This window comes from Lethenteron reissneri, chromosome 2, assembly GCF_015708825.2.
Source record: "Lethenteron reissneri isolate LAM-NWPU_2019-01 chromosome 2, ASM1570882v1, whole genome shotgun sequence".
In the NCBI taxonomy this organism is placed as follows: Eukaryota; Metazoa; Chordata; class Hyperoartia; order Petromyzontiformes; family Petromyzontidae; genus Lethenteron; species Lethenteron reissneri.
The window spans coordinates 13745912-13759104 of record NC_083780.1 but is presented as its reverse complement, the minus strand read 5'-3'; the positions used below and the strand labels follow the sequence as shown (position 1 = coordinate 13759104).

At 49.2% G+C, this 13193-nt stretch overlaps 1 protein-coding gene across 1 annotated transcript in view; it reads left to right on the top strand.

The window, feature by feature from the left end:
* Nucleotides 1-12025, top strand: part of LOC133340769 (AP-2 complex subunit alpha-2-like) — a 44928-nt gene extending 32903 nt beyond the window's left edge. Inside the window, exons 19-23 of the mRNA XM_061549155.1 lie at nt 246-368; nt 2751-2867; nt 3862-3931; nt 4962-5096; nt 5967-12025. Of these exons, the coding sequence (XP_061405139.1) occupies nt 246-368; nt 2751-2867; nt 3862-3931; nt 4962-5096; nt 5967-6044 (523 nt within the window). The 3' untranslated portion in view covers nt 6045-12025. The remainder of the gene's footprint in view (nt 1-245; nt 369-2750; nt 2868-3861; nt 3932-4961; nt 5097-5966) is intronic.
* Nucleotides 12026-13193: the final 1168 nt, after the last annotated feature.

Here is a 13193-nt window from a genome sequence, read left to right as displayed (position 1 = left end):
AGTAAAAATTATCACGACGTTTCGACTGCAACACAAGCAATCCTCATCAGGTGTGAAATCTTGCTGTGGATTTCATTATTATGAACAGTCCAAGAAAGGGTTAACAAATCGCCCAAAACACACAAATACAACATTAAAACCATCCCTGCCAGGCAAAGCCCCACCGAGATATTAACTTATTCTTTCCAAAGCGACCCTGGCCGCAAACGATAGCCTCCTTGACTGCACGGGGGTCCCTTGGCACAGCTGGCGGTGGAGGCTCGCACAGTGGAGCCGCTGATCGACGGTGGGGCCCAGGTCCAGCAGATGATCAATGTCGAGTGCTTGGACGACTTCAGCGACGCACCTCTCCTTACCATCCAGTTCCGGTGAGACCCAGACACTCCTTCTCTTCGGCCACACACACAGACGGGTCGGGTGTGAGAGGGCTTGAGCGTGTTGTTGGCCTTACAAAGCTGCTGTTCGGGTAAAGGCATCGTGGTTTAAATTAATAGGTTGTGTTTATGTTAAATGGAAAGGTTCAGGGGTAAAGGGTTTTGTAGTTAATTGTTCAAATGGTTGAGACGTTGAGATATGCTTGGGTTAAGGATTGGGGTCTGTGAGCCATTTGGGGTCAAATTCGTGTTCAAGTTTGTGTTCTGGTTTATGCTAAGAAGTTATGGATTGGTTTTTTTATTAGACGTACGATTTTAGCGTGTGGATATGTTTCATAGTTTTGAGGTTATGGCTATGGGTTTACTGTGAAGGTGGTTAGGGTCTTAGTATTATTTGGTGGTGGTAACGATTGAGCCCTATTGAGGGGCGCCTGTTAAACTCTTAGTTGTAACTTGCTGACCCATCCAAACTGGACATCTGCAAAACAGAGCTTCATAGCTCATTGGATTCCTCCAGCAGTCTCAATAAAGATTCTGGTATCCTCTCATCCTCTGGAGCACTCGCCGAGTGCCTAATCGGCGAGCCATGCGATGGCCATGAGGCTTTACGTGCAGTCCCCCCTCCCCGAAACATTGGGGCACTGCAGAAACATTGCCAATCGTATGTTTTATTTTAAAGCAGCGTTATTGACGAATGGTTGTTGGTTATTTGTGCTTGTCCACCACTGCCCGTGCAGCATCACCATGCGAGCTTGTCTTCAACTTACATACAGTAGAACCCCTCTTAACGACGACCCCTAATAACGACTAATTGCTTAACGACGGGCCTCCATAGAGCCCAATGTGTAGGAAATGGTAGTGTAGTGTATAATGTAGTGTAGTGTATCGTAGAGTAGAACCCCTTTTAACCACCTCCCCCCCCCCCCCCACTGTTAATGACTAATCACTTAACGACAGGCCTCCATAGAGCCCAATATGTTCGCTTACCGACCAATCCCCTGTTAACGATGGGCTGTTGTAGGTACAGTAAATATGAATGAATGCATTGTTTAACCGTCTTTATTTTAATATTATGTGTTTATAATGTTGTTAGTATCTTTATGTATTCATATCCATTGTTTAATATTACAAAGTAAATTTTTTCGATGAAAAAGGGGTAACTTTCGTTGCTATCGGAACGAATTTAGCCCTTAACGTGCATTCCCTATACTCGCTTAATGACCAAATCACTCGACGACCGGTTTCGTGGAACCAATTACCTTCCCTAAGAGGAGGGGTTCTGCTGTGTATGTGGGCGTCAATGTGGCCGAGTGGTAGCACGTCAGCCGCTTGTTGCCGAGGTTTAAGGTTACAACCCCGTGGCCGCCCTGTTTAATCCTGCGCGGAGGGGGGTGGGTACGAACCGCAAATGTCCGCACGCCGTCTGCTTTACAGTGGACGTTGACGATGCCATTGCGCTATTCGAGAAGGAGGAGGGGACGTGGCGCTGGGGCGTTATGGTCTACATTTCTCAAATGAGAAAATTGGCTCTAGATTTGAAGCTTTCGTGACTGCAAGGATTCATATTCTTAGGTTTTTTCCGGTAAAGTCACGTTGGCCCCGCCCCCCTCCCTCCCGATACGTTCCATTCATTGGCTACCACATTCTGATGAGCTCCCCCCTCTCCTCCCCCCTCAACTCGCTTTTAAGGGATTACATCTTGAATCATTGCCTCACTTGATGCAGCTAATCTGGCTGTGACGGTCCCACCTGATGACGGAGACTTGTGTTGCCTCCGAAACGTCGTGATCTTTATTTTATTTTATTTTTTATTAATTTTGATGTTTTACCTACGTGACTTTACCGAAAAAACCTGAGAAAATTGGCCCGCAAATCTACTCGCTTGGCTAAACAAAACACTAAGAGTTGTCGCCCCCAACTTGTCAAAAACCAGAGCGGTACTCCCCTGATGAGTGTAAAACTCGGCGGGGCCTTCCTGAGTAAATCAATGCAAGTGAATGAATGTGTTTTACACGCATGTATATGTACTAACGTACGTGTGCTTATGTGTGTGCGCAGTGGGGCGCAGTAGTGTAAGGGTAAGCGCACCGCACCACCAGAGGGTGGATTCCCGCTCACGGCCATCAACATCGGTGGCGATTAACGGATCCCGGGCCTCATCTCGGTCGACTCGGCCTTAAATCACGACTTGGTGTGGCGTGTAAGCATCACCACCGGGGAGACAAAGGCGGCCGAGCACAATGCTGGCCACCCACCCCCTCGTGCGCAATAGGAGCTGCTCGCTAACGGCACTTGCCTCCCCCCCCCAACGGTCTGTTAAGACTATAAGGGGGATCTTTGTCTTTTGTGTGTGGTGCATATGGACGTGTGCACCAGCTATGGGGGCTCCATGCAAAGCATCACGATGCAGCTCCCCGTCGTTCTCAACAAGTTCTTTCAGCCGACTGAGATGGCCTCGCAGGACTTCTTCGCACGCTGGAAGCAGCTGAGCAGGTGCTGCCCGTGCCCCCCAACGCTTCGTTTCGCTGCCAGCCGAGGAGACTTGGCAGACCGCGCAGTCTGGAGAAGTAGACACGTCTGCGCGCGTGTGTGGTGGGAAGCCGGTAGTGCAGCGGCTAGCGTGCTGGCGCTACGAACACGGCGACCCGAGTTCGAATCCCGCTCACGGCCAACGCCAGTGACGATAATTTGAACTGGTCCTGGGCCTCACCTAGGTCGACTCGGCCTCAAATGAGCACCTGGTGTGGTGTGTAAGCATCGCCACTGGGGAAGCAAAAGCGGTCGGGCGTGGTGTTGGCCACCCACCCCCTCGTGTGCCGTGCTGGCCTTCATAGGTTGCACGCTAACAGCGCCTGCCCCAACAGTCTGTTAAGTCTACACGGGGGATCTTTGTCTTTTTGTGTGGTGGGGAGCGGTGGCGCAGTGGTTAGCTCACTGCGCTACAAACCCGGTGGCCCGAGGTTCAATTCCTGCTCATGACCAACACCCGTCATGATTTATATTAATATTCCTTTTTGCAAGGCCCGCGGGCCACGGGTGGCCTTTAGTGCGACCCCTGACGTGCAGCCCCCGACAATACACAAATGTGAAAACGCCCCCCATCATCGTCATGCAGCTGTCACACCCCCAATGGTTTCAAATGTGTGTGGTGGCCCTCACACTGATGATGTCTTATAGGGGAAAATGGCACCCCCCTCTGAAAATTAGTGAAGAACGCTGATTTATATTAACTGATCCTGGGTCTCCTCTAGGCTGACTCAAACTCACAAGAACCTGGTGCGGTGTGTAAACATTGCCACTATGGAGACAAAGGCGGCCGGGCGTGGTGCTAGCCACCCACCCCCTCGTGTGCCGTGCCGGCAATCGTAGGTGCTCGCTAAGAGCACTAGCCCAAGCGGTGGGGCATACCCACGCCATCGTTATCGGTTGATGGCGGTGTAAAGAAAGACTAAACGTTGCTTGTTTTTCCGTGTCCGTGCGAGTGCAGCCCACAACAAGAAGCCCAGAGAATCTTCAAGGCAACGGCACCAATGGAACTAGAGGTTACCAAAGCCAAGGTGCGTGTGTACCAGCGATGGGGAGCGATGTAAAACGGAATGAATGAAGGTTTATAATTGAGGGTTTTTTTTGGGTTAGATCGCATGAATATAAATGTGTCGTTAAACCCGCTACCACCCGACACAGACGCTTAGTAAGATGTATCACGTAAACAAAACATGCCAAATAGTTACTCGTTCAGCACACCAGCGTGTTGGAGAGTAGTAAACCCATTCGAATTGTAAATGTTTTTGTCAAACACAACTATGCGCTCTCAATACAGAATTTCCTCGGTTAACGCAGGAGATGCGTTCCTGAAAAATGCCGCGTGAAGCAAAAATAATTTTCACATAAATAAGATATCACGATAAAGTTTGGCGAGCTACGAGGTACTCCTACGCGCACGCAGTAAGATGGCGGTGTCACTACCACTCGGCTGCGTAGCTCAAGAACGTGGTTCGTCGTCGAGTGCTCCAAGTCTGCGTTATAACGGAGCGCGTTCCGCGTCATGACGTTCCCCTCCCCCGTTGTGCAAAAAGTGTTCCCTCGTGAGCACTTCGCATTATGGCGAAAACGCGTTGTGTTAACACACGTGTTTTTGTATTTAGATTGTCAACCAACACTGGGTAAAACAACATGTGCATTGTCGTTCTCTTCTAGCATGTGCACCTTTAGCATGTGCACCTGTTGTTCTCTTTTAGCCCCGCCCCCCCCCCCCCCAATACGTTCCTTTCATTGGCTACCACATTCAGATAAGCCCCTCTCCCCCTCCTCTCCCCTGAACTTGTATCTTGGAATTTTTGCCTCACTTGAGACAGTAAATCTAGCTGTGACGGTCCCACCTGATGACGGAGACTTGTGTTGCCTCCGAAATGTCGTGATTTATTATTTTATTTCTATTATTATTTCTATAATTGTTATTTTATTATTTATTTTTATCTACGTGACTTTACCGAAAAAACCTAAGAGTGTGTTAACACGCGTGTTGAAGCGAGGACTTATTGTGTGTGTGTGTGTGCGCTTGCAATCTTGTGCACACGTGTGTATCAGCTGGTTGGGTTTGGCATGGCCATGCTGGAAAGAGTCGACCCCAACCCGGACAACTATGTGGGGGCAGGAATCATCCAAACGAAGACTTTGCAGATCGGCTGCCTTCTGCGACTGGAGCCCAACCTGCAGGCGCAGGTATGAGTGCGCGCGCTCGTTGGTGGTGTTGACGACGTACGCTTCTTCTTCGTTGGCCATTTGCCTCTTTTGAGCCGGCTGGGCCGGGATTGGACAAAACTTATTGCCAAATGTTCACCCTCCAGCCAACTGGAGGGCAGCAGCTCAGACTTGAGTGGTCGTTTTTAGTGCCTTGCATGTGTTTTGTTGTGTGTGTGTGTACGGAGCGGTAAGCGTAGCGGTTAGTGCGCTGCGCTACGACTCCTGCAGGCCGAGGGTTCGATTCCCATAATCATTCATAATCAACGTTTTTTGGGTTTAGATCGCGTTATTTATAAATGTGTCGTAACCCTCCACCACCCGACACGGCCAATCAGCAAAAAAGTGTCACGTTGACAAAAGACTAATAGTTCACTGCTTTAGCCCACCGGTTCGATTCCCGCTCGTGGCCAATGCCGGTGGCGATTATCTGAGCCGTTCCTGGGCTTCCCCCCCTAGGTCGAATCCAACTCACATGAGTACCGACCATAGCGTTGTGTAGTTAACATTCTTAGGGAGATAAAGGCGGCCAGGCCTGGTGCTGGCCACCCACCCCTCGTATGCCATGCCGATCTTCATAGTTGCTCGTTAACAGCGCTTGCCCCAACAGTGTTGTCTTTGTCTTTTTTTTGGTGCGGTGCGGTGTGTGTGTGTGCGGTGTGTGTGTGCGCGTGTGTGCGGTGTGTGTGTGCGCGTGTGTGTGTGCGCGCGTGTGCGGTGTGTGTGTGCGGTGTGTGTGTGCGGCGTGTGCGGTGTGTGTGTGCGGTGGTTGTGTGCGGCGTGTGCGGTGTGTGTGTGTGCGGCGTGTGCGGTGTGTGTGCGCGTGTGCGGTGTGTGTGTGTGCGTGTGCAGATGTACCGCCTCACGCTGCGCACGAGCAAAGAGAGCGTCTCCAAAAGGCTTTGCGAGCTCCTCGCCGAACAATTCTGAACTCCGCTCTTCTCCATCCACCCCCCGCGCGTCAGTTTCTCACGCACTCAAACGCTGTCCCTCCCCTCCTCCGCCATGCCGCCTCCTTCCTCTCTCCACGTGTCGTGCCCATTGTCGTTTCCTCTCCCACGTTCTGGTAAAGGCCACCCCCCCCCACCCGCTTCGTCCGTACTTTCGATTGAAAAATCGATTTGGAGGGATTCCCTCCACCTCTTCCACCGCTCCCCGCCCCCCACCCTCGTGTCGTGGATTCACGCTTCCGAGATCGTGCTGCATTGTTGCGTGCTCCTCTGCTCACTCGCTCGCGGTCTCCCGCTCTCTCGCTATCGCTTTGTCCACGTCATATGAACTCTAGAGCCGTGTATATCTGATCTCCCCTTGGCTGGAGCCTTACATCAATTGTGATTTATTCTTTCCCCCCCTCCCCATCCCATGACCCTCCCAGGCCAATTGTATAACCCTCAGCCTGGAAATCTTTTGAACACTGAACCTGACCTTAATTTCCTACCCAATCTTGTCCTTGCACCCAGCTCTTAATACATTCCACTGTTGTGATTGGTTCCCCCATGACATTGGTCGACTGAAACTAAATTTTAAACCTTCCTGATGACTAATCAGGTGTGAGCGTAGGGAATGCTTGAGGCTCAGAATTAAGCTAAAATACGCTGCGGCTGTGACAGCGATGGGAGGGGAGGGGGATTTTGGCGATTTTTTTCGTCTTGTTTGCGGGCATTCGGGGCTCGCAGAGGTGATGGGCCTTGGCCACTGATACTTGGGTTACTTGAGTAAAAGCTACGCTTCTGATTCCGAAGAAATTTCGCACGTTATATTTCCGTACACCATTTCAGACTTATTTTTCACATCCTCAAGAAAGTGGGGTTGTTTTTGCACAGCTCGAGGTCATGTTCATGTGTAGGATGTTCCCCAGAATAGTGGTGATGCGATGCTTTAAATGCACTTATAGTGTTACGTACACAAACTCGCATGCACACGTGTGACAACATTGCACGGGAGGAGTGATTGGTATTTAAAAGGCTCTTACGGGCGAGAGATTAAAAGGCAACAGGATTGGCCAAACGAGACATGTTGATGATTCGTTTCCCTGTTACATCTTTAAGAGTTTACCACTTTTCCCTCCATACCTTCTCTTCGCATTGTGTCGACGGGCATGCACAACAGTCGTGGAATTCCAAGGAAGCTATGAAAGCAATGACATTGTTGATCTCGTTAGCCGCTTAGGGAAGGGGGTTATATTTGTTTGGATCTTAATTATTCGAACTAAACTGTTACATTATCATGATGTCTTATACAAATATGCCCAGGCCGAAGGATACAAATTAAGTACGTTCTTCTTACTTGGGCTTAAAATATATATACAAATACATATGAGAAATCTCTCCGCGATTATGAAATCCACCTTGCTATAAGCAGAGGCAATACCTCCTGCTTTGGCAGTAAACTATTGGGGAAGGACTGCAAAACTGCGTCCCCACTACTGCAGTGTTAAGCTACCCCCCGGGAATAAAAATCTGCACCAATTAAAAGCGGCGGGGGGGGGGGGGGGTGGGGGCTGTGTTTAAAATGTAAATTATTATTTTTTTGTTATCGAGCAATTGGCGACAAGATCAAGAAAGTTGACTTACAGCATCTTGTTTTGGGCTTGTTACACACCCCCCCTCCCCCCCACGTTTTACAAGCGAAGTTTCACCCTGTAGATGTCTCTACTCGAAGTTTTTGTTTGTAATTCAAGACGGAAATGTCTAATCGAGGAGTTTCACCGCCTCCCATAGCAACAGTTTTGAATCCCATTACAGCGCCCCCACCCCACATGCTTGTCAGCCAGATCAGCAGTTTGGTGTAGCAAACGACGCGGTAAACTCTGATGGTACCAATCTCTATTTATGGTCACTGTATTCACGCGTGATTGATAACATTTTGACTTAAAAATACCATCTGTGGTTATGGACCCTTTAAAAAAAAACCTAAATGTCCTAATATTTTTTTTGTTTTGCCTGCTTGTCAATCGCTCACTAACACGTTGCGAGTGACAAGCTGTATCAGTTGCTGCGGACAAGTTACCTTCTCCCCATGGCGTTGGCCAGCTCAGTGGGCCTTCCTGCCCCACGCACACCCCCGGGATAACCAGCACACAGAGATACAACACAACCGTTTGGTCTGGGCTGGTGCACTAATTAGTCAAAGAGTTGTTGGTCAGTGCCGCTTTGGTAACGCGTGTATTGATTGCTTACCCACGAACGTGATTTTTTTTTTTAAATAAGATTCGTGATTGTATAGCGTGTGATCCTGATGTGAGCCTGTGGACTAACTTCTATCACTGTCGCTTCTCAAAAGCCAATGTGGTGAATTAAATTCTGAATGTCTCGCGCGCTTCATGGTTCCAAAAAAATGCAATCGATTTAATATATAGGACGTCTTTTTTTAAATGTTGACGTAGAGACCGATGTCGTTTCACGTACCCCCCCACCCTTCATCGCTACCTCCGCCCCATCGCGTAATGACACCAGAACTATTTCGGCAAACGAGCGGCCACAACCTCGGTCTCCCTGCCCTGCACGTGGATAATGTTACGAACTCATTCGTGCATCATTTATAAACACCGTGGGTGGGAGTGAGTTACAGGCGGTGTTCGGTGATGTGTCCAGAATCCTTTTATTAGATAAGTGCGGGACTGAGTTGGTGGGCGTGAGTGTCTTGCGGAAATTGTAAACTTTTTGGATACGTGAATCACAGACCATGTTCATCGAACTCGTCCGTGAATGAGCCGAACTTCAACCACTGCCACTTTCGAAACACGACCACACCATCATACATGCGTTGGCACATGTATGTATAAAGTACACAAGCACATGTGATATTAAAAGGTATGGCATGTAATCTATCGGAACACATGTACAATTCAGGATGTTTAATGCTTATATATTATGTGTGTACTGTATACATAAGCCTACTAATAGTATACGGTTATATGTGATGTATATTTGAGGATTGGATACATTTCCAAGCACTGCCCGTACACAAAAAAATATAAAACATGTATACTGTTAATATAATGTGCGTGTAGATGGTCATATGATGTGTAAAAGTAATTGATCACATACCTGACTGATCCGAGTGGGGCTCATCCGGTGGTGGTGGTGGTGATCCTCAGCCAGTTGTCGGGATAAGGGCATTTAACTTATGGTACAGAGCGACTTCTGATTCAAAACCACGTTCGCACTTCCGCTGGTGTGCCAAAACATTTGTTTAACATCAACGAGCGTGGCGTTTTACCGATCACGGATGGGCGAGGAGTGATTTCAGCTAGGAGGGGACTTTTTTTCTTCCAAACCTATGTGTTTTTTACGATTGAGAACCCCACAGCAGAACTCGTTTGAGATGCGCCACCTGCTCGCTTGTACAGCAGTACCCCGATTTACGGCGTCTCGCAACTACGTCGTCACTTGATGATTCACACCACCGCTACCTGATTTGCGTCGCCTCAACCTCGCACCAAACTCGCGTCGCTGACAGCAGCAGCATCATCATCCGTCCTCTCTCCTATCCCGTCGCCTCTCAGCCTTCGCCTCCACCACCCACCTACTACCCACCCTTCGATTTGACGTCGTTTCGATATCCGTCGTCGCACCTATTTCAGGAAACGCACCCCCGACGTGAACCGGGGCATTGCCGTAGGCGACATTGTTCCGGAATGCCACTCGCCCGTCTACGCACACATTCATTACGGACGCGGCGGGGTGCCGACCCAACGATGAGCGTGCCCACGCGAAATCTATCGTTGGTCTCCCGTGTGATCCAGATGGGATGTCCCCGCCAGGTCGGATCTGACTTTGTTGTTGTGTTTCATGGCCATTGTGAATCCCGTCGCGTGTGACGATGCCCCCCCCCCCTTCCACCGATTTGCTGTCCGGCTCTCGAGTTTCTGTGAAAGTGAGGATCCGTGGTGTTGAGCAACTTCAACGCTGTCGTTTATGCTGTCGTGGTTTTTCTTTGGTGGTGGAGGGGGGGTCGTGGCGGCGGTGTGAAAAACAACTCTTGGTTGATTTTTGTCTTCCCTATCCTTACAACCCAGTCCTCCCTCACCATGGTGATTAAATTATGTGATTCAGGGTTATTACGGACTATATTTAAAGCGGCTCAACACAAGTTGCATGGTTCTGCAGGTGTGTGATATCGTGTGGTGTGGCTTCAGTCTCGTGGACGTCGTTTGTATGTCAGTGAACATGTGAAAAATGTATCCAGGTGTATACGTAATGTACGTGTGTAGTTTAATTGTACGCAGCTATGCGCATGGTTACGTGTGTGTGGGATGTGTGGTGTGTACGGGTTCCTATGCACGGATGCGCACGTGTATAGGACGGGTGTGTGCTCATGTGCGGTGGGACGGTTGCGTAGTGGTTAGCGCACTGCGCTACGACCCCGGCGTCCAGAGTTGGATTCCCGCTCACAGCCACCAACAAGCAGGTGACGATTATCTGAATTGTTGCCGGGCCCTCCCCTAAGTCGAATCCGCCTCGCGAGTACTTGGTGCGGTGTGCAGTAAACATCGCCACCGGGGAGACAAAGACGGTCGGGCGTAAGATTGTTGGCCACCCACCTCGTGTGCCGTGTCGGCCGCCTTCACTGGGACTCGCCAACAGCATTTCCCTGGGCCGTCTGTTCAAGGCTTTACGGGGTGGGTGGGGGGATATCCGTGCAAATGTCTGGTGACCCGTAATCGATAGGATGTGCGCACATGTACACGCGTTTTATCAGGGTGCTGCTCAAAGGATTCTAATTGTTTTCTCAAATTCACCCCCCCCCCTCCTGCATTCATTCATTTGCCTGTTAACCTGAAGCCACTGCGACCTTAACAATCGCTCAATATTTAACAGGTTGCTCAACGGAGTTGGACAAATGCATCGCAGTCAATGCACATAGTCCTAGTAGGCCAGTGTCCTTCACTGCAAGGTCCGCGGGCCACTGTCGGTCCCTGGTGGCCTTTAGTGCGGCCCCCGACAATACAGCAATGTCAAAACACCACCCCATCATCAGCGTGCTACTGTCAAACCAAACAATGGTTTCAAATGTGTGGCGAACCTCCTCGCACTGACGATGTCTTATCGGCGCAAGTGGCCCTAAACCTCTGACAATTGTGAAGAACGCTGATTCTATGAACTGGTCTTGGGTCGCCTCGAGGCTGACTCAAACTCACGAGAACCTGGTGCAATGTGTAAACATTGCCACGAGGGAGACAAAGGCGGTCGGGCGTGGTGCTATCCACCCACCCCCCGTGTGCCGTGCCGGCATTCACAACCTTGCAGTTGAGACACCCAGATAAGAGGTGGTGGAGGTCGCGGTTATATTCGCAGATTTGGAGTTACATTTTTATCAGCTGTTGACTTTTACACCAAAGATAAGAAATTGAGAGGCGGGGAGACTAGAGGCCCAAAAAGACGGAAACTTTGCCCCATATGCTGCATACTGAGTGGCTGCATACTAAGTGGCAGCACCCTGTGTGAGTGTTTTTGCTGGCGTGTGGGTTATGTATGGTGCGTGTACACGTGACCACGCGTGGTGCACGCAGTGACTGCGCCCCCAGTAGCCAGCGCTTGGTAGCACAACGTGAAATCTATGATATCGTACAAACTAAGCAACCGTTAAACCCCCCGCCCCACCCAACACGGCCAATTAGTAAGGTTTGTCACGTAAACAAAATATGCCAATTCGTTACTAGTTCAGCGCGCAGGTGTGTTGGAGAGCAAACCCACAACATTTACAATTCGAGTTCGCCGTTTTGCCAGTAATTGCAACTAGCATCATCAGGCGGCATGATTTACTAATTGGCTGTGTGGGATGATGGCGGGTTTAACAATACATTTATGCGATCTAACCCAAAAAACCTCTTATGGATAACCGGGCTTTCGCGACCAATATTAAACCAACGTTTGCTTTATTGCATGCACGGCCTTGTGCAATATGAACATCTTTCGTCTGCATTGCTTTCTAGGTATCGATTTCAATGTACTGCATTTCCCTATTTAAAACGATCCAAATCGTAGTGTTAACCGTTAACCCAATGGAAATTGCTTAAATGTGTTTCTGTTTAAAAGTGAATGTATGGTTTCACGCGGAGAACAGACGGATCGCTTGAGTTCTCTTTTAAGCGAATCGGGAATCGTCTTAGTGAAATTGGGGCTTGAAAAAATGTGCGGCTGATGATTCACAACATTTCTGGAACTACAGATATCGCACACGCACGTCATCGTTCAAATAATGCACATGAACTCGGCATTACAAAAACTGTAAAAAAAACACAATCTTGTTATTTTCACTCTGTACTTCAACGTTGTTAGCGATGTTTACTGCATGGGTTCGGAACTAATTAAGGATTAAAAAGTTGCAGTGTTGATAATTTCCCGTGTTTATCTTTATAAACACGTGAATGTCGATCGCGTTTCATGTATGGCACACAATGCTCAATATAAGAAACCAGGTTCATCTAGTGTCTGGGTTAAACCGTAAAAACAAATTGAACCAATGTAAAGTTTCGAGAAGGAGCCTTTGACCAAACTCACTCGGAATGTGCACAGCTCTTGTCAAATCTCGGAAGCTAAGCGGAGATGACCCTGGATCGTTGTGTATCGGCTTGCAGCATGCACGACGGATTGTAGAAAGCTGGGCCCCAACAAAGGGCAGAGCAGCAGAATCCATTGTTGTACCATGTACCCGTCCCCGCCTGTTTGCTGCCCACCTTCACCAAGCTGCGTGACGTAATGGCCAAGTGACCCCCACGATCACCCGCACCACGGAGTGGCCTCGCCCAGCAGTGTTTGGAGAAGGAATGCCCTTTGTGGGATGTGCATTAAGTTCGCCCTGAGCAGTCCTCCTGGGTGAAAACTCGACCCCAAAGCTAAACAACCCCCCCCCCCCCATAGCAATACGGGCTTTCATTGGTAGATTTCAAGTAAAAAATCACTTTTTGGACGCATGGAGATTTTACCGTACAGCAATCGGTGAAAGCCGAATACGTATGTTTACATTTATTTGAAAGGAATACGTGAAAACGAAATCTAACCTTGACGAGCCTCTCAATGAGGACGCCTTTGCAAAGTGCGAATCCGACACGTGGTCACTGTGACCGCTGCACAC